Here is a 22,375-nt window from a genome sequence, read left to right as displayed (position 1 = left end):
TTTTGAGTCCAGAAAAATATCTCCAGAGTTGAAGAAAAGTTGAAACGAAACATGTGATGTACTCTTCAATCCAGCTGTTTTGGTAGGAATAAGTGTACTTTGAAKAGGAGGAGTTCTGTCTCCAGAGTTTGCCAGGCTCAGTAACTTCCAGTGTCAGGACTGAAAGGGGCTGAGGGACAGAAGGAGAAGGGGAAACGTCTGTAACGTGAATATGACTGCATCAGATGTGAAAATGATGCTCTGTGATAAGGGGRCTAAGAGCCTTGCCAGGAGCTGTGGTCATCCCCACATCCTGAAAGTGATACTCAGTGATATAGACTGACTATGACACTTACGATGGAGSTATGCTGCAAACTCTTGAGAGAATAAGCACAGTATTCTTGTCTAACATTTCTTTTCCCTATTGAAAAATGGGGAGGAGTCTTGTTAGGTGCCTGATGAGCTTGTTGCATCTTCAGAAGTGTTGTTTATCCCTGGGGAATGGGTTTGGAGAACGTGAATTAACCAAATCCCCATATATGGCCAATGCTGAAAAGTCTCATTTTCCTGTTAGTGTGGTTTATATTAGTAGAACAAACACACCAGAGACAATTTCTGTATGAATTACTATAAAAAGATTGTTCTCTTCCAGGAAAAYCAAAATTCTTGGTGTGAATGTTTTCTTTGCAGTGTGCTGCTGKGAGGAATTTAGGACTATGACTTTACTGAAGCCTCTGAAACAGGGAAAAGTGATTTCGGATTGGGATATTCCTAATATCTATTTTCTATTCTTTCAGCTGTTATTTAGAAGTGATGTAGTCCTTGCTAATCCTTCTTCTAGGTCTTAAGATATTTGAAGTAAATGATAAAATAGTGTTGCCTGTTGAAGAGTGAAGCCTTTCCCACAGATTGGTTGGGGAAAATCCCAAGTGAACAGTGGAAGTCAGCAGGAAAACCACCAAGTACTCTCCCATAAGAGTTTCCTTTTTATAATTTATGGAGTAGTGAATTGTTTGTATTCTGTATAAGAATATAAACTGAGTAAGAATTGAGAGGGAAAAAGCATTTTCCTTTATCTTTTCTGAAAGAAGTGTTTATACTCACTGATTCTGTTCATACCAACGTTTGCTTTTTTTGGTCATCCTTATGAGTGTGGGGTGTTTTTTTTTTTTCCACTGTATTGCTAAAATATAGGAAATTCATAGCTAACCACTCTTTCTTGAAATAGGCTTAGTAGTGTTGCTAACATACAGTAATGTTTTTATTTCTTTTGGGAAATGACACTTCACTACTTTTATTATAGGTTGATTATATGGATGAAAATGAAGAGTATTTTCAGCGCCAAGCTTCCCATAGGCAATCTCGAAGAAGATTTAGGAAAATCAACCAAAAAGGGGAGCGGCAAACAATTATTGATACTGTTGATCCTTATCCTGTGGGGAAACCACCTCTGCCTAGAGGTTACCATACGGTAAGCTGTCTGTGTTTGTGGTTTATAAAAACATAAACAGGGAAACTACTGAAAATGGCCAGACTTGCCAGTGTCCTTAAAGAAGTGAGATTCCATAAGGGAGTTCCTCTTAAAATGCTGTGAATTTGGCTCCAGTGGTATGTGAATAGGAGTGCAGCTTGTTCAGATGGGGATTTGAAAGCATGTTTATTTATGATCATGAATGTCATACGTAATGCCTTAATGTTCCAGTCATGATTTGCAATTGTGAAAGAAAACAGCTAAACGATAAATTCCTTTCAATATTAGATTACAGTACAAATATTTTAATGTACAGTGCTAAAAGGTCAGTTAGTAAAGCACTCATTCATGTACATGGTAACTGTTGCCTAAAAAGGACTATATTGCATTGCAGTGGGCCAGATTCTTGGGTTAGATCAGTTGTTTCTGTTTGGAATCCGGACCTTAAAGTCAAATTAACCTTTGCTGATGTCTCCCTTATATATTTGAGTTTCAGCGAACTAAATAGTTTGTTCTTTATATATAAATATATATGTATATAATATACATATATGTATATAATATAAATAGATTTATATAGAGAGAGGATAGTCTGGCATATTGTAAGTTAACAGTCTCTCTCATGGGTTGAAATTAACTAAACATTAAAACTTATTCAACAAACTGTTTTGTTATGTGACCTTTAAATTGAAAGAAGCTCTATTAGATTAGTATGCTTTCTTTTGGTGTTAATTTCTACTGTAAGCAAAATACTGGAAAAGCTGTTTGTCTTTGGCTCTCACTTGACTGTTTAAGCCCCCAAATCTGCAAGAACCATACAGACGTAGGCAGAAATAACTTTATGCATGTTTAATCTCATTGAGTTCATTGGGCTGAATTTTGCATAATGTAAGCCACATGCTTATAAATTTGCAGGATTGGGGCTTTTGTGTTTTTTAAAAAGCTGTCTGTAATCTAATGCAGAGTTGTAAGTTTTATCCTTTTCCCCTTCTTTATCCTTATTCCTTGATTTGTTTGCCAGTTCCCTGTATATTCAATGTGTGTCTGTAAGTGTGTAGATGTTTGATTACATTTCCTGTTAATTGCACAGGCTTTTCCTCATGAGTTGAATAATTACATTTTATGCCAGCAATTTATGTTTTTTGTTTATACAACAGCTTTTAATGGTTTAATTTTCAGTGCAGTTTTAATTACCTTCAAATTTATTATGGATGTTTCAGTTGAGCCAGTTCACTTGGTTTGTAGATGAAACATTTTACTGTTCTGCTTTTGAAAAAATAAAAATGTGGCATAATTGTAGTTTGTAGGAATTAGAAGCACAGGAAGAATTATTTTTTTTTTGTTTGTGTTATTTAGGTGCATACATTGTGCTTAGCAACAGTACTAGTGTGATTTTTATCTTACTCTGAAAGGCAATATTTAGATTACAAACAGTGCATTAGTAGGTCCAGACCTGTTGTATAAATTTCACCTTAGGTGTACATAATGAGTTGTTGCTAGTTTAACTCTGGTACTAAGATCGAAAGCCGATGGTGCTTATGTTGTGTGAGTTCATAATGATTGTGTGTATGTGTGTGGGGGGTGTGTGCTGGGAAATTCATTACAACAGAGATTTCATATTGAGTTGAAGAGATTGCCAAATAAACTGTAAAATTTGAAATAATCACTGTCAAATGTTGCTTTCAAGTGTACTGTGATACATGTGATTGACTTCCCCCCCCCTTTTTTTTGAAAGAAAATATTAAGTCGAACAACCTCAAGTGAGTTTTACAGTATATATATATATATATATATATATATATATATAAAAAAATGATTTTCTCCATTTGGCCTGTTCCCTCCTTTTTTACAGTATTTGGTGATCTTGTTTACATTGTTCTCCCATTGGTTTCTATTATCAACATTACTTCTGTTGCTTCAATTATTCATGTTAAAGGTTATGTTGTCTTTGCGGCCTTCCTGCTTTTTGTCCCTTGATCTCTCTCTCTCTCTCTCTCTCTCTTTTCCTTTTTTTCTTTTTAAATCTCAGTTTTTTTGAAAAATCAGCTGAAGAAAATCTTTTTAGTTTTTGAAACTCATAGGAATTCAAAATATATACGAGCATAAATCTTGAGGGCTTGTTGCCCATCCGTTGATCAGCATCTTTCAGGATCTCATCTTTAATTCTTCTGAATTTTGAAAAAATTAATTATAAAAAAAATCATTAAGAAAGGAAGATGTTTAGAGATTGCAGCAAGTAACATGTTAAAGGCAAATTGAACTCAGATGAGTATGATGAATTAGTTTGTTTGCTCTTCATTGTGGATGAGTTCTGCTTCAGGTGTTAGATACATTTTGATTCCAAATAGTGAGGCCTCATAGATAACATACTCAGAATCTTTACAGAATGTATAATTATCCCTTTTTTTGTTGTTTTACCCCAAATCCTTAGTTACCACGTAGTATGAATTTTTGTTGATGCTTTATTTCCAGTAATCTCAGAATGCTGTTCTTTGGAAAGGTTGAGTATTTTCTGAAGAAAGTTTTATATCTTTCTTTGAAAATGTAGAAGAAAATATTAAGCAGTCTTAAATGAAACTGTATTGCAATATTTTTCAAGAATTGAAAATGAAATGCAGTGCGTTCAGTTGTGGGGTGGCCCTTCTGCGCATAGCTCGGTTGGAGCATGGTGTTGCTAATGCCAAGGTCATGGGTTCAATCCCCGTATGGGCTATGCTGAGGGTTAGACTAGGTGATCTCCAGAGGTCCCTTCCAACCTTACCATCCTATGATTCTATGATAAAGCCWACTTCTAGGGGACTGTGGACCCTCACTAACATAATTTTAACATTATGTTCGTAGTGTTGGAATGTACTATGGCATGTCTGATAACGTTCATCTTTTCCTTTCCTCCTATATGGCACTCATTTCATTTTGGCTCTCAGGAATGCACTAAACCTCAGGTATTGTAACTTAATGTGTACGGTCCACTARCAATTTACTTGTGGGTTTTCAGTGTGATGTTGTAATATTGATACAATGTTATGACTAAAATTGTCTCCTACCCTTTGCTTTGATACTTTTTTCTTTTTTAAATTTTGTAGTGAGGTTGCTCAGAGCCCCATGTTTTAGAGACTGCAACAGAGAATGATGACAAAAAGGGTATAAATAAAATGCTTAGTGTTTGATGAGTTGTACTCAAGTATCACTTCTGTGAAATGGAGGACTTAGTCTTTGATTTTGGTTCAGAAAATTGGCTCCATTTAGCTGTTTAGTATTTGCGTGGCACTAGAAAATGGARTATGACAAGATAAACACTAAAGAGTCAATGCAAAACTTCTTTACCTCAAAACTTGTCTTTTGTGTGTCTTCCATTCTGATGCTGCTTACTGATTCACTGTGAGGAACTTGCATGGTGCAGACTCCTACTGAAGTATGGTGAAACATGGCCATTAGTTGAAGGGCTGCAGGAGTAGATGTAGGCTTGTCAAACCAGTGAGAACAGTGCGCTTGAATAAGTTGAGTGTCTGGACTGGCACCAAAACAAATAGAATGCAAAAATTTTGACCAGCATCAGATTTCAGGYGTGATTAAAGTGATTGGAAGATCTGAATAGCGTCTTTTAAACTTAAGTTATATTTGTCACTGTATTTATCAATGCCAAGTTGCATAAATATTAAGCATCTGCCAAATACAACATTTAATAAGAATGTTTGTATGTCTTATCAAACTGTTAGATGCCTCCCCTGTTAAGACTGAGAAATCTCTTGTGATAGAGCTGATACATGTATTCTGGAAAACTATTTACTGTTGCTTCAGATTCTTCCTYCCCTTCGAATATCACTTTGTTTGCTTTATTCTTCTGATACTATTATCGGGAAATGTGGTCATTTTAAGAGCTCCTTCTCTGTTGCATTGATGCAATACAGGATTCAAATGTCAATATGGTTCCTATCATTGAGTAATACATTAATTATCACTCTTAGCAGTAATTTTAGTAGGGATGGGTATTCTGGACTCAGGGCTCATTCCACTTGAAAACTGGTGAGAACTGATTTAAAGGAACACTGTGTTCCTAGAAAGAAACATACCATATTTATTGAAGAGAGAGAGAGAGGTCATTTTAACATAGAAGTCTAGGCTGGGCATAAAAGTTAAGAGCAGTGACTTGTAACTCCCTAGCTTGTTGTAATCTGTCTATCCTGTGCGTTTGATYAGTAAAAGCCTGCAGTCTGCAAATCTGTGTGATTTTGCTTTGCTAAAGGTAAAATACCAAGCTTGAGGAGTTTTTAGAGATGCAGGTAGGCCTGTGAGTAAGATACTAAAGCAACTGTGAATAGTCCTGAGCTCGTGCTAGTGCATTAAAGGCAGACAGCTATTGTCCTTCTGGGTTTTATGAATGAGGTGACTGAGAATTTGAATGAGGGCAGGAAATAGAATTGTGTCTAAGGCAGCCAAGTTGTCTCCTCTGCAGCCTTAGAGTCTCCTATAAATAAGTATGTRGATCTGTTCTTTTTTTGTGACTTCTTTAAGTGTTTGAACCTGCTCTTTTCAAGTCAGGACCAAATTATAGGAACCTTCTTTCCCACTACTATCCTGTCCTGTAACTAACAGCTACTGCAGAGCATTGGCAAAGCAGTCTTTTTTTTTTTCCTGGTATTTTTGAATTTGCCTGGTCTTCTGAGAATCTAAAGGTTGTAAATTACAAATCTATCTTCAGATGGTTCTGTTTATAAAACAAATTTACTATTTTGCTGTATCTGCAAAATTTTTAGAATAAACAAAGCTTGTTTGTCTTATTTCTACATTAAGTATTAAAACATATTAATTTAAAAATTTTCTATGTGAATTTGCAATAGCCTTGTTGTTTTCCATAGTTTATTCAGTGAGTGTGGGTGACTGCAGCAGTGTGGAAGTTTGTACGATGACAAGCAGTTTTTTTGTTGTGGTTAATTGAATAGATTAGAAATCAAAAGAGCTAGTTTCTGTTCTAGGACTTTGTCACAGTCTCCCAATGTAATATTGGACAAGACTTAGTGTTAAAAAACAGCGTACTACTATTGCTTCTTAGAGTGTGTATTTTTATTTGTATTGTTAGATACGGCTTGTTTGTTGGTTTTTTTTTTTTTTTTTTTTTATGTGTGGATCACTTCAAATGATGAATTTCAAAACAAATCATGAAATATTTAATAAACGTTTGCTTCTTCTCAACAATCTGGACTTTATGGTATTATGATAYGCCTTTCTATAATGTATTCCTGATAGTGCGTTGTATTCTGTACACTAAATGGGTGCCAATATAGCAGTATACCTAAAGCTGCCTTTTAAAAATGTATTCATGTACATGTATGTACATGTATATGTAGATATGCACATGCATGCGCACACACATTATGTATATATATGTAATTTCAGTCATTTCGGTGAATCAGACACCTCAACTACAAGCAATTAGTTTAAGAGAATACTGCCAATCCTTCAAACCTGTAAGTAGCACAGCTTAATGTTCCTGATGATTTAAAGAATTACCTAGTACTTTCTAACATAAGTTCACTTAATAAAATACTCAGAATCATAAGCAAGTAATTATATCATTAAAAAACCTTGCTTTTAGCAAGAAAGAGCCATATATGAGCTAATTTGTAAGTCTGTATGAATTATCTGTAGAGCAGTGAAGAAAGAAGTACAGACACTGAAAATCTGGAGTTTATACAAGGATATAGAGATTAGAGAGAGATCATAGTAGGGAGAAAAGTTTCTAAATGGTCTTGATCTTGGAATTGTTAAGTCTACTTATAAAGGAACAAAAGCACAGAAATTACTCAAGTCCTAATCGGATGTATTTGATAATCAAAAGAGTTTGGGGAAACAAGATGCTTGGAGGTTTATGGCTTTAGACACTAGTATGACTTAAGACCACTGAAAACTATTTATATAGATTTAATTTTTGAAATTAATGGCAACTTAGTTTTCTGCCAAACATGCAGTTATGTGGAGAGGTAATCAACAAGCAAGGAGAAAGTAAGCTGTGAAAACCTTGTCATGTGGCACGCAAAATGAAGGCAAAAAATATCTCCTCACTTAAAATTAATAACCACTGATAATTGGCTTTCGTATTTCCATTGACAGGAAGGTTCTATAATTTTTTCTTAAGCGTTTTAAAAAGTCAAAATTATTAGGAGGTTTTCAGAGTAGAGCAAGTGTACTGGACTTGTTCTGTCCATGGTTATGAAACAAATCATTTTAAATAATGTTACCAGTGAAATAGTAATTCAAATCAAAATTGTACGCACACTTTAATTTACAGCTATGTTGCTCGTAAGAAGACACATGCTATGCAAGTGTGTTTTAATTATATACTTGTGGAAATAATGCATGTTTATTTGCACAAATAATGATTTTGTATTTCTTGATAACTTTCAGTTTAAAAGCATTAAAAATGGGATATACCGTATTTATCATTCCATTTATAAAAGAAAGCGACTAGTTCTTAGCATTTGACAAATATTAATGTCTTTTTACCAGGAAGGATATTTGTCTAGTTGCTTTTGTTCATTTATAAAATTCAGTGCAATTTCAAAAACAACTTCTAGTTTTTGTTATTTCATGATGCTAATAATCTACTCATGATTTGGCGTGTACATCATACTAAGTAATTTGAAAAAAACGAATATGTATTTTTAGTCTGGCTATGTAACACTTGAACACCTATCCACTGATGTACATTCCTCAGAGTCTGTGATTGTATTACTTATACAAGTGTATTTTGTATGCATTAGTGAGACACTTGTGAAAATACAAAAATTGTGGAGTAACTTTATCAGAGATACAGATTTCCCTGGGATAACTAGTTAACTTAAACAATTCCAGTTAACTCTTTTTTCCTGTTTGTCTGTTTTTTCCTCTAGAAATTACATTTTTCTTTATGGGAACATTCACAGATAATGTTATAATGAAAATGCATAATTCCCATCCCATGTTCTATATTTTTTGACAAAATATAACCTCTTAGCAGCGCATTTTCCTTTCTTTGTATGTGTGTTGTAAAGTTYTGTACTATATGTTAGTGTATGAGCAACACCACCGTTTTATCTTGCGTAATGCCAAGAGTAAACCAGCATTGTTAGATCTTCCTTCTTTTAGTAATGTGTACTGGCAAATTAATGCAAAATTAATAGTATGCAGTGTGCTGTTTACTCAACTTGCAGCTTCTGTCAAAGGATGCCTATTTTTATATATTACATCATCTCTGCTGCAGAACTCGTGCATCCATTGGGATTTACTGTTGTTCCAGAACAACCTTTGGAAGGGTGTACATTGATGTTATAGTTGGATTCATATTAGGGATAGGCTTTGGAAAATCAAAGTGTAGTATGCTTCAAGTTGTACAGCATTTTTAGCAGTTGTGGTATCAGTAATATTACCACTTTTTGTTTTTATTTTATTTTTTTTTAAATACTTTACTGGATCCTCTTAAAGCTTGTAGATAGTTGGCTTTTTGTGATCAGACCTATGTGAAACTTTGGTCAATAATAGTGCAGATTTACCACTAGTATGGGGTTTTGCTGTCATTTACTTGTGATGTGCCTTTTTTATATGATCTATAATACTGCTCCTCTGAGAGACAGGATATGCTATTTAAATATGAGGTTGGTCATTAAAGCGGGAAGTTGTGCAGCAGAAAAACGGATTTTCCTAATACTTTTTTCCTGAACTGATGATTGCATAACATAACTAAATGCAAATGCTGACATTCCACTATTTAACTTGGCTAGAGGTAGCAAATATTTTAAAAATCTACTTTTGTTCTGAAATATTTTTCAGATTGGATATCCTCATTAGCTTAAGGTTGTTCATTTAGATACAATCTGTTGCACGTAAAAGGCATATGGGGGAATTGGGCCCATCTATATACTATATTTATATAATACCAGTGAACAGCAGTAGTACTTCCTATTTGTAAATTATTCCAAAACAAAAACAAATTTGCTAAAATCCTTAAAATGAAACGTTTTAGAGTTGGAAATTAAAAACTTGTCTGAGAAGTAGTTGACAAAGGTTTGAGGTTAGATATTTAAGATGGTGTCAGTCATAGTACTGTTGTGTTGTTGGATTTTTTTTTTCCTGTCTTTTGTGTTGTTCTTTTTGGCATTTTAGGGGTGAATTACAGGTGTTTGAAAGCTACTTGCTTGTAAGATACCTAAAGAGGAAATACAGCTGTTAACAATGGCAATTACATGTTCTATGTAATTCTCTTTTTCAAGTGCTTAGTTGAGACTTCAAGGAGTACAATTTGCAGATATCTTCACATACTGTTTTTGTCRAAGTGCTGTCATAGCTGCTAATAAAGACGCAGCAATGCATAGCATAAGCCTTTGCTTCTACGTAGACTTAATTTTAAAATTTAAGCTGAAGTTTATCTTGGTCAAATGTACTGATTGGTGGGGGGGAGTTAAATAACTTGCATTATTGAAACATTAATAAGTCTGAGGTAGACTCTTCTAACGTGCAAATCCTTCCTACTTTACTCGTTAAATGTGAATGTTAAACTTACCAGGCTCAGCCAGGGCCCTGTAAGTGCCAGTGCACATACTTTTTCTTCCAGTAAGCAAGAGGGAAGTTTAGGGAAGCTAGCTCCTTAATAAAGAGCAGGGCACTTACTTTGCATTTACCRCAGGATTTGAGTGTAAACTCTTTGCTTCTCCTTCAGCAACATGGTAAAACGCTTGTGCAGCCATTCTCAGGTCCCTGTGAAATTAAGGTCTTTTTAGAAACAGATTTGAGYGTCCTTGGGAAAAGCATCCTCCGTGCGCCTCTGGAAGACTACTTCTGGAAGACTACTAGGAAAACTACTKCAAGGAAAAAGTGCCTTACTGTTTAAAAACACCCCTCCTATCTCTTGAATGCCGTCACATTTTGTCGCTATCACACGTTTCTTGAATGTTGTCATTTGGAGAGTGTAAAACAGTTACCTRTGGGCTTTTAAAGTCTGTAAATGAGCCATGACAGTAAAACGATTATCCTAAAAGACACTGCAGAGTCTTCTGATAGTAATCTTGAAATACAAAACCATGTAGAATCAAGTTGATAGAGAGATTCAATCTGGTAGGACTGTGTTTCTACCTAATTTTATTTAAGCACGTCTACATTTAGGTAACTGGTCTTGCAATTGCAAGGGAAAAAATGTAGTATTGAGATTGCMAAATAGAACATCCCTCACTTGATGGTAATTGGCTCCCTGATTTACTTGATCTGTTGATGGGGGAGAAGGAGAGGGAAAAGAAGATTTCTTAAGAATTTTATGATAAGGTTTCTTTATTTGAAGGAATTAATTTTGGTTTTTTTTTGACTTTTCCTCTCCTAAACAATTTAGGATTTTTTGCTTGTTAATTGTTTTAAAAACTAAAGGACAGCTGAGATCGTGAGGAATTAGTTGCTGGTAAAAGCAAAAGATCTGGGTAACTAACTGATTGTGTACAGTTACTGTAGCTAGGACACAAAGCTGTCAAGATATGTTAGTGCATGATGAGTATTACAGGGGGTAGGATATGCAGGAGTATGAGAGAAGTATTCAATAAAAAGAATATGATCTGATGCCAGTAAGCTGGGTTTTAGTGGTCTGTKTGTTGATTTTAATTGGGAACCCCTGGAGCAGGCTCTTTGGAGAGTTTCCCTGGATAAGACTGTGGCTAGAGGCCAAAACAAAAGGTATTTCCTTCCACCAGACAATTGAAGTGAATGAAAATCCTCCTATAACAGCAACCAGCCCTTTCAAAGTTAAACTTCCTTAAAATACCAGAGGTAAGCAGTTAGTTACCCCAGGAGATGTCTAAATAAGCATTCAGGAAGGCAGAYAGAAAGGGCTCAAGACATCACATACAGTACTAAAATGATAGGCTTTTTCTACCATTATCTGGAAACCTAAAGGAAAGCCGTGGGGGTTTTCATGACAGTCCAGTAAGTGTCTGTATCTTGAAGAGGGATGCAAGGTTCAGATTCTCTCTTAAAGTTTCTGAGCAAGCTCAAGGAAAAGTGTTTGAAGGTGTTAGCAAGCATATTGTATTCTCTTAAAAGAAGAATAGCAGCCCTCTGCCACTAACCTAAAATCCCCAAACAAATAAATAAATAACCCCCCCAGCTAGTTTTCAGAGAAGATTAGCAGCAAGAATCTTTCTCTTTTGATTTTTCTTTTTGCTTATTTACTTTTGTTTTTAATCCTCTAACATTCAATGCTGAAACAATATTTAATGGTTCCCCTGCCTTGGTGGTCTCCGATGCATTCAGTTTTGAGCCARAACTGTCAACCTTGCAGTTCAGAGTTGTTAGCTTGTTGCAGAGCAACAGTTACAGGATTCAGTGGGGCTGGTAAAGAATGTCATGGTCTAGAATTCGAGGCAGTTGACTGACCTCAGAAAAATCCTTTATGTTTTATTCTTACCTTTTAGCAGTGCCGAGGTAGGATATACATGAAAAGAGAGGTGTGTGATTGTTCTACTTCAATGATACTTTCCTGTGTTATTACACAGAGAAGAATCTCTGAAACCTTGGGAGCCCAGCACGTTAAGTGAAGAACTAGTAGAGAATCTCARTTCTTTAGATCTGGAAAAGAGGCCTTGCTAATCTTATATACCCTGTATCATTCTTGACTGTAGCAGATCATTTGCTTGTGTTGCTCTCGTGCTTTTTGTTTAAACTTTAAAAGCAGAAAGCATATTCTCTTGTTCTCTGATTTGATTAGCACATTATCTTTAACTCATGTCTTTACACTAAAGTGAGCAAATTTTATAAACATTGGGAAAAACCTCATCTCTAGTGACAGTCTGCATTTTTTTCACTTCCAAAATAGACAAAGTTACGTAAATCTGTGATCATTCACCTAATCTAATTTTTAGCATTTAATGATGATAATGCACAGTTTTAGTCATGTTAACAGCATTAAACTTCAGATTTATGTAAGTAATACCACTTTGCTTTATATAAAGATGCAAGTAGATTAGTTATATATCACGTAATAGTGACTTCATAAATGCACATACAACATGTCTTYTCTTTCCATCTTGCAAATGAAAAATTTAACTAGTAAGACAATAATGTCTTACTTGTTGCAGAAGCACAAAAGAACTGTTAAGATTTTTGTTTTAAAAGCTGTGACAAAACAGCCTCCTACATTCTCTGTGGTGCAAGGCATAATCAAAGATAGACTCCAGAGAAAAGCTGCTCTGCCCTCTTACTGTGGTGAACCTTTAATCAAGGAGGTTTTACAAGCTAAATCAGAAGTTCTGAAAATGGGCCACTGCCACACTGAAGGTGAGTATCAGTCAGTTACGGGTTGTCTTCATGTCTATTGTAGCACAACTCTCATATGTCAGAAATGAGAACTTGGTGGCAGGTATTTTATATGAATCTTGTAACTTGCTCCCTTTGAAGGGCATGGCATGCAAACAGAAAGTTCGCTTCACCGAAAACAGAGCCGTGCACAGAAGGTGACAAATCAGTCTGCAGTCAAAAAGAAGATCAGCAGACTCCAGCCCATCAGCCCAGCTGAGGCACCAGCCAGGCTGCTCAGGGCATTTCATTATTTGAAAGATCCGGATTATAGATTCATCTGCAGCAGCAGCTCAACAGAAGGGCATTTGTTCAAATGGTCTGTAATATTAGCAAATGTGTGATCAAAACAGCACACATGGCTTCCTTGTAACAGTTGTTTTGGTATTGCCAGTGGTGCAGAGAAACACTGTCATATTACTGATGTGAATGCCACAGCCTTATGCATTAAGCAAAAGTGCTAAATATCATCACTTTTTCTGTTGGTTTTAGCTGAAGTGGTATTTTAATCATAGAAACTCACCTTGGGGCATTTATTTGGGTAACTTTTGTTTATTTGATGGAGTTTTATCTAGAGTTCTCCAAGTTCTAGAGAAAATGCAAATAGACCAGGTKTGTCTAAAATCGGATGTCTGGATTATGCTGATAGATAATGAATCGCTTGCATGAAACTAGGTCATGTGACTGGTGATTTAAGCGACTGACAGCAAATTTGCCTGAGTGTGTTAGAATAACACACTTTTTAATACTGTATGGGACACYTAAATGCATTCGTCATTGTAGTGTGTAGTCAGTTGCTGTTTTATTTATTTTTTGTTGATATTTTTGTGCTTGATGGGAGCATTAGATTATGTTATTAAATAGTCCCCTCTGGGAGACTAGTAGGRAGGGAGAACGTCAGCACTGAAACATTCAGAAACATGCTGTTGGGACCTAAAAGGTTTTGTGTGCAACAGTCCTGAGTTAAGAAAYCAGTTTGAAACATTCCTTCCCCTTCATGTGAAGGAGAAGAAAGAAAAGGTACCTTTGCCTTATCTTCTTTAAAAGTTATGTTCTCCGTTTTTGGACTCCTCAGTTTAGATGTCTTGTCTTCCAACTACACCACTGTACAATGTCTGTGTAACACTTCCCTTCACTGTGAATATTATTGGGGTGGACGTCGTAAYGATTGCAGTTTTAGGCCTTGTTCTCTAGCTGTTCTTTTTTTTATTATTATTCTTTTGACTTAAATTTTCTGGTTACTGGAATCATAAAGTGCCAAGAAATTTGTTGACCCTACAGTGTTTTATTGTCTTTTGTCAAAGGTTTTGAACATAAAGGAAACAATATTTTATATTGTGCTGAAAGGGAAAAATGTTTTTTTTTTGCTGTTCTTGAGGCACTTCAAGAAAAGAACATTTTATGTTTAGGTAATGTGTACAAAATTAAAAAAAATACTGAAGCAAATAGCTGTGAGTTAAGGTGACTGCTTCAAATTGAAGATTTGAGGTAATCCGTTGCTGCAGCATTTGTCATTAACCTAAAAAGGTTTAATGCTTCAAGCATTGTTGACATGGCTGAGGAGAATAATATCTCTGCACACAATCCAGAATGTGAAATATAGTTAACAGGAATTGCAATCAGGTGGTACATGCTGTTGAGATCTATATTAGTTTTCATCTTAAATTCAGAGCTGCTGTTTATGAATTGTGTGCATAGTGCAAGGATATCGTGACACTTGCAGTTACTCTCGGAAAGAGTATTTTGTGTGCATTCTTTTCTGGAGCTTATACAGACAGAACAGTCAGCTTTTCTGTAAATACARTATTTTGAAGGCAGATGGGGATAGCCCGTCATGTCCAATTATTGCAGATGAGCTTTATTAATGTCTCATTTCAATTACCTAAGAATATTTGCACAAAATATTTTTGCTCTTTTCATACTTGAAGTCTAAGCAAGAAGTTTTTGTGTATGGGTTTTGAAATATCCCTCAACACAAAGTTGCAYCTTAGGTTTTATATTAATTGTTCATAGTTATTTAAGATAGAAACTTTTGAAGATAACATTGTTCTACTCTCTCTTGCTGACTTCAGTTCCATTCATTTGTCACTGAAATAGTCATTAAACCTATGCCATAATTATTTTTATAAAATTTAATTTATAGGAAATTAATTTCTGAAATTATGGTAAGTACATATGATTATACTGCATTATGTCACTACACTCAAAGTGGTGAAAGTAGGGATTGTTGAGGAGGAAGGAACAGGGAAATGGAATCGACCTTTATTTCAAGAAGTGTTTTGAATCACAGATTGCCTGTAAGTGTGTTTTTCACCTAATTACATTAATATAATTTTTTGCATTTAAGGTGCAAAGAGTTTTTGTTTTTCTCTTTTGGCAGCCATCAAGTCTTCATTAGTTTGATTCACACTAATATTAGACTTTGCCAGGCTGCTTTCAACCTTGCAATCATAYGTATAGAACTGACTTAATTTTATCACAGGAGAAAAGAGGTGTTTGGTAGTGACCAGCATAATTAATAAGAAAGTTTTTCATAGTCTTGTCATCTAGAAGTTCTTCATCTTTTTTTCTACTGTTACATGTTTTTGTTCCTAATTCTGTGTTACATTTCAAGGCTTCTGCCACAAACAGCTAGGCTAGATTTCAGTTGGTAACAACATCAAGCTTAAGAACTGATGTGAATTAAGATCCATGCTCCTAGCTCAGTTCTGGAATAGACTCCAGAAAGCGGCGTGCTTCGTTCCTACCGTGGTGAGACAATTCTGTCTTGGCAGCATTTCATTTTTCTGACATGAGTGTAAAACACCACACTCAAATTCTGCTTGTGGTGCTAACCACAGAGCCACCAAATCAAACTCGAGAAAGTTTTAATTGCTTTGTCAATAAGTAATATTTTTTTTTATTTTTATGCTAGAGAAGGTTTGTGTAAGTACCCTAGAATTAGTAACTTCTGCAATTTCTGTTCAGAATTACATTTGAAAGTTTACTGGGTTCAGTATTAGGCTATTTTATAAGGTTTAAATGTAAGCTAACGTTTAAAAATCATCTGGTAGTTGCACTGGCACCCTACAAAGCATTGCAAAGACCTTTAAAAATTCTAAACCAGTATTTGTCCGTGCAAAGTATCCTGGATTTGTGACAGTTGAGATGTACGCTGTGTACAGCTGCCAATTAGTTTATTGCTTGAGGATGTTCCCTGTTGCGTTTTAGCTCCTCTGCAGTATAATGTTGCTGGTATGAAACTAGAAGCGATACACTGTACATGGGAGTGACTGAGGAAAACTGAGTTTAAAAATACAGTTGCAGTCTTGGATGAAAATTACGAAAGCCATAAGTATGCCAGTCTTTTCTAGATCTTGCTTCCCCTTTTGTTTTTAATGGGATTTTCTTGTTTAATGTGCATGTAAAAGTAAAATCTATGTTCGGAAAGATGTTAAGTGACATTAAAAAAAAAAAAAAAATCTGGATGTTTACCTGGTGCAGCCCTTGGATATTTGTGGTGTGAGAACAGTGAAACTGCTGAAAACCTGCGAAAGCTGGTCAAGTGCGCTGTTTATAAGTACTTGATAGCAGTGTTTACAGCTCTGCAGCAGCGCTTTTTTGGGTGGGGAAGAGGGGAGGGATGCCAAGCCCTACGGCTTCGTGCCCATCGTCACGAAAAGCCGGGTGCAGTTCGGGGCTTGCTCGGGTAAATGTTGGTCCTTGTTCCCACCTTGACCTCGGCGGTGTTCTCCGGAGGCGGCAGCGAACGGATCCCTCCCCTCCGGGACTGCCTTGATCTTCCGAGGCTGATAGAGCCCAGGCAAGAGCTTGTTGTTTTATCCGAACTGTCCCCGTCGCCCGTCAGGAGTGCCGGGTTCGCTCCGCAGGGGCGAGCCTCGAGGAACGTGCCTCCCGTTTGACTCSAGCGTGTCGGTGGGTAGAGGGAGAGGGAGGGAGAGCGAGCGAGAGAAACCCGCGTACATCGCTGGGACTGCACTGAGTGTGCCTGTGCAGGCTGARAGACAGACTACAGTGTCTTTGCTTTCTGCAGGAAGCAGCAATGCCGTTTGTATCCTAAGAGGAATTTTTTATTTAGAAAAGGAAGCGTTCTTTCTACCCAGGAAATGGCTTTCCTTGTGCGTTGCTATGCCAACTGCCTGCAGCCATGGTCTTCCAAAGTAAGCACAATAACGTAATTATATTGGCGTATTGCATTCAGACTCATGATTCTCTGGGCTTTTTCTGTGTGTAACTGTGTTGTATTTTTGCTGCGGACTCTTTCGGTAGTGCACACGCCGCTCCTGCTYGTGAGGAGCCGGCATCATAAAATCTACATGCCCGTCACTGTCGTGCTGCTAAGATTAATTGTGCAAACTTGGTTAGCTGAGTGGAACGGAGATCACCGGTCACTCCTCCGGCAGYATCATTAGCAGCCGGGGGAGGAGGTCCCTGCTCGCACGCTCTGCCCTGATTTGGGGGGAGTGGAGGGTAGCGCTGGAGCGGGGAGGGGGGGCTGCCTGTGCCGGCGTGTGACTGCAAGCGAAACAGGAGTGTTAACGATGCTTGGCTGAAAGCTGGAGGCTGGATTCTGCCCCCTGACTAATATAATACTGTATTAAGCCTTTTTGAGGGAGTATCTGTGCAGTCAGCCATTTTAGCTTTTTTCCTTCTTTTTCTTTCCTTGCCATTCCTCCGTCTCAGGGAATGGTTTTGTTCCCTTGGATGAATGCTGGATATGTAGGGTTTYGTCAGGCTCTTTACATCCTGACATGCTTAGACTTTCAGCGTTACAAAAATGGAGACTAACGCTGTCATTTGGATTGYTTCTCTGTACTACGAGTGTGAGGGGGTTTTGGAGCTTACCAGTAGTGACACTTTTTGCTCCAGCTTGGTTTTCCCCCTCCTCCTCCTCCTAATTTGATGCTGTAGAAGGTGACTTGCCATCCATAAGGAATTGGTACATGATGTGTAAATTCAGTTCAGCGTATGTTTCTTCATTATGAAACCACTTGCAATCCCAGCTAACCATGGAGTTATGGGCCAGCAGGAGAAACATTCAGTAAGTATTGCAAATTCTGCTTGTTCTCGCAATGACCTGTCACAGTGAGCTGCATGGAAATCGGAGCCGCTCGTCTTCCTGCTGATTTACTTTCGTGATTGTGCGTTTAATGGTGGTTTGTGAGGGAAAGCTGCACCTGAGAGGGCATTYGAATTTTAAAGTGGCTATATTTAGTACTGCTTTTAGCTTGGAAAAGGCAACTATGTCATTTCTTTTTGACTGTTAAAAAATTAATCAGAACATACTGATGTACTGTCTTTGGCCAAGAAGCTACGAACATTCAATTAAAATCAGTATGCATTAGTTAAAACTTTGAAGAAATATGCGGGCTRTACGATAAGCGATGTGAGTGCAGATGGTGATGAGAACAGATTCATTCTGATAGTGTGCGGTACTAGCATGGCGTTTAACATCTGTAATGCAATTAGGCTGAARATGCAAAAATTGTTAGTACAACATGGAATGAACAAAGGGTATAAGTACTGGTGCTTTATAATTAATCCCATGAGTCAGCTACACCTTTGTCGTGCTTTAATCCCGTAGGCTGCCCATGTTTATTGTTTGTGAAAAATGCATTCATAAGCAGAACAGCAAACATTATTTACCAGGCCCTCAAGGGCCAGAAATTATAGATTTAGGTTTTACTTTCTAGAAGGATTTTAGAAATACAGATTTTTGTCACCTAGTTAATGCAGGTATCACTTAGTTAATGCTGGTATTTCAGTCTTTGTAGTAAAATTGTATGTAGTTCAGTATAATTTTTTTTCAATCTTACCATTTGCTTCTTCAGAAGTTCTTTATATATATATGTGTGTGTGTGTGTATATATATATTCTGATCATATGTGAATACGTGTGTGCATGGGAATGTGTATAGTGTGTTCAGTGTATACAGCTAGGAATCAGATATGGGAAGATGTGGTAGCAGGAACTTTTTAAAGGAGGAGCAATTTCTTCATGAACTCAGTTTTTGACTATGTTTAGAAATACAGAAACCAATCTAGAATTATTTCAGGATGTCTAGTGGATTTTTCTTACRTGTATAACACACATATCACAGTTGCTTGTTGCAGACTGTGCTGTTCCATTTAGTTCATCTTAAATGCAGCTAGTTTAATTACATTCTAGCTATAAAGGAGTTCATGTTACCAAATCATTGGGTGTTCATGAAATATTTAAAACTTAATCTAAAAAACACTCCTTCCCTCCTGAAATTGAAGAAGTACTCTTGAAGTGCTGAAGAAGCTGAAATAGAATAGGATATCCTGAATTTGCACATGGAAATAAAATGGGGAGACTGCATACTTTTTTTTTTTGTTAGTTTGCTTTTTACTCTTTTGACTCTCAATTCATGAAGAGTTCTAGATTGACTCTGGTAGCACAGCAAGCCTAATTAATRTAAAAGAATTACTTGTAGGTAAAAGGAAAAATTAACTTGTATTTTAGAGACTTAAGTTTTAAGTTCTCATATTGGAGTAGTATTACTTCAAATTAATTAAATCACAAAAGAATTTCACTCTGGGCGAAAATGGAGGAATAAAAAAAGGTGAAATGTCAAGGTTTCACTTTACAAGAAAATTCATTTACCTTAAGAAAATATCTAAATATATATGAGAGGAAGGAATTATAATTTAACACAACTGTGGCTTTAGCATTAACAGAAGCTGTGTTTTAGGGTTTGTACAGAAGTTTAAAATTAATCTACCATGACACGGTGTATCTCAGTGAAAAACACCRCTTTGGCAATGAGGCTTTCCATGCTTGTTCTCCAAACGGAGGTTATTTTGCTTGGAAAATGGGACTGAAACATCTGAATTTGTGGTAGAGAGGGAAGGCAAACTCAGAGTTTCAAGGTATACAGGTTTSGCTTTGCTTCAGTTAGAAGGAGGACTTAATGCATTCATCGTTTTTAATGATAGATTATTTTCGTGTTAGTAGTTAGAATCCTAAATATATGTAATTGATTTCCAGCTGRTCTTATATTTCATGGAAAGAGCTCAGTTACTTCTCTGACATCACAGCTTAAACTCTTACAACTTGATTTGATGTGGACAATCTGGAAATCTCTTGTGCAAGCTTTCACAAAATTAATGTGAATTAATTTTATTTATCACTGTAAAATTTTGACGTTGCCCTAGTTTAGTAGGGATTGACGGCTATAAGTTAAACCTATTGTTCTGTGAAAGATGGTATGCAAAATCACCATTACGTTCAGCATGGTGGGAATAGAGSGAAGAAAAGTGAAAAAAAATGTTGCATTTCCTAGGTTACTTAATGTGACAAAATTTGCAGCAGCAGTCAAGTGTGCCGGTCCTGCACACCTCATCTTTCATATGTTGGAAGTGTGAAGCAGTGCTAGAGACACCTGTCTGAAGGTGGTGGTGTTGCCCTGCAGGTGGTGTTCCTTGATGCACAACGGTGATGTCTGCTGAAGAGGGAGTAAATGTGTGCTCTGCCTGAAAGGTGGCAGTGAAGTGAGTGCTGGGTTGTTATAAAAGTTGTCCTGCTTAGTTCTTATGTTTAAAGTACCCAGTGAACTTCATGTACTTCAGCAGATTCATTTTGTTTGGCTGTGCCCTTAATGCTTTCAGGAGTCCTCACCACCAGCTCTGTATTACTTCCATTATCATTTTTCTTAATTTTAAACATTAGAGAGATGACTATTTCCGAAAATGTCACTTCATGGATCTTGAAACTACCGCCTTTGGAAAAGTTTCATGCATTGCATCATGTGCCTACTTTGTTAATGTGGAAAAATCATATTAAGTTGAAGGTCTCTCGAGTTGACAGGGGCCYTCTAAAATCTAATTTTCCTGTGTTATTCCTCCTATTCCATTATATRTGTTGCTTGTAGAAACTTCACTCAAGATTATGTATTTAAAAAAAAGTGACAAGGTGTAATGGCTTTTAAAAAGCGTGAGTTGAGATGCATAGTTCTTTCATGACTGTAATGACATGAATTGCAGAATGCTCTGGAGCCAATTATGCACAGTCTACAAGGATGGATAAGTTACATTTTTATTTTGGTTATTACAGTGAAAGAAAGTCTACTAATAGAGGATATGTTTCACTGACAGCTCAATGACTCTCCATAGTGATTGTGTAGCTAGTGAAGTCTTGATGTGTTTGACCTGTCCTGAATTAATAAAAAATGTTGAAAGCAAAAAGTCATGAAGTCATGAAGTTTTTTTTCATTCTTGTAAGCATGGCACAGCATGAGTACCATATGGGAAAGACAGATGTGATGATGTAATCAGATGGCTACACTGGATAAGCTGTACAAGTTGAGATGGTATCATATCTAAATATTTTGTGTATTTACGTCTAGCTATCTATATAGATATATGTGTGTGTRTGCGTGCATGTGTTTTTTTAAAAAAAACAGTAGTAACCTGTTTTCTGCTGTAGTTACTGATGATTTTGATTTTGTGCATCTTGCAGAATTACACATTGCATTGAGACTTGCTGCAGATGTTTCAAGGGTTTTTTTGGTAGGCACCTTTAGTTTTATTCCATAAAGAAACTAGACTTCTGTTTTGCCCCCTTTGATTATTCCTTTCCTTTTCATTTCTATGTTTTGAAAAAAATCTTTTCTGAAGACCAATAAGGARCTGTGGATTTTTTACCTAATTGGAAATAGCATTTGGCCTCTTCGTAGATGTATTATGATATAGTCCTTAATTACACATCTATATACTGTTTTCTCTGTAAGATTCATCTTGATGTAGTCATTCTAGTTTAATGAGCAGCTGTTTGCTATTTTGCAACACTTAAAATCATTGATGAAATGGCCAGGTCGTGTTATAGCATACTATTCAAGTCCTACTCTTAAGAGAAAAGCATTTTGTAACTACAGTATTAATGTGTTTCATTGAAGTGGTGCAGGACTGCATTATCTTCATTTTACAGATAGCACTGCTGAATAAAAGCTTTGGCAAAAAGCATAAGGACAAAACTCAAGTTTTCAGAATTTGAAATGCTTGTTTCACAGCATAGCTAGATATAAGAAAATTTTCAAAGCACAGGTTTTATAGTCTKAGTTTTCTGAGTATTGGCCAAGTTTAGTCACCTAYGGCCTAGTGACCATCAGAAAGGTCRATTTTAAGTGATTTGCTTATTTGCTTGGCATCATACCACAGATCTGTGGCAGTCTGGAKAGAATCCTGTTCTCCAGGACATCATTTAACTGCGTGTTTTCTAAAAAGCTTATAATTGGCAAAATTTGGATCATTTCATGTGAAATGACAGTGAATGCATTAGTGACCKATAGAGATGGCAATGAAAACATCTTTGGCACATAGGTGATGTCCTGCCATTGTTCCTGTTGCTATTTCAAAGCCTGTGGATTGTGGAACTGGAAAAAGAAGGTCACCATATGTATATTTGTGTGCATGTGTGATTGTGTACCTAGTCCGTTTTTCTCTATCTTCTTCTTAAGAAATAGCTAWTTTTTTCCAGATCAGCATGGATATCTAGTGTAGAAAATATCATAATAGGCATTTATTTAGAAGTTAGTTTAGAGTTGATAAGCTAGTAGAAGAATTCAGGCCTCGTAATGAGCATTGGGGAAAAAATGTAATC

The 22,375-nt window shown here is 36.4% G+C and overlaps 1 protein-coding gene across 1 annotated transcript in view; it reads left to right on the top strand.

The window, feature by feature from the left end:
- Positions 1 to 22,375, top strand: part of RAPGEF2 (Rap guanine nucleotide exchange factor 2) — a 149,052-nt gene that overhangs the window by 59,929 nt on the left and 66,748 nt on the right. Inside the window, exon 6 of the mRNA XM_085319887.1 lies at positions 1,283 to 1,450. Coding sequence (XP_085176013.1) covers positions 1,283 to 1,450 — 168 coding nt within the window. The remainder of the gene's footprint in view (positions 1 to 1,282; positions 1,451 to 22,375) is intronic.

The sequence above is a fragment of the Rhea americana genome, unplaced genomic scaffold, assembly GCF_003343005.1.
Source record: "Rhea americana isolate MKP2758 unplaced genomic scaffold, rheAme1 scaffold_60, whole genome shotgun sequence".
Classification (NCBI taxonomy): Eukaryota; Metazoa; Chordata; class Aves; order Rheiformes; family Rheidae; genus Rhea; species Rhea americana.
This window is presented reverse-complemented; position numbering and strand designations above follow the sequence as displayed.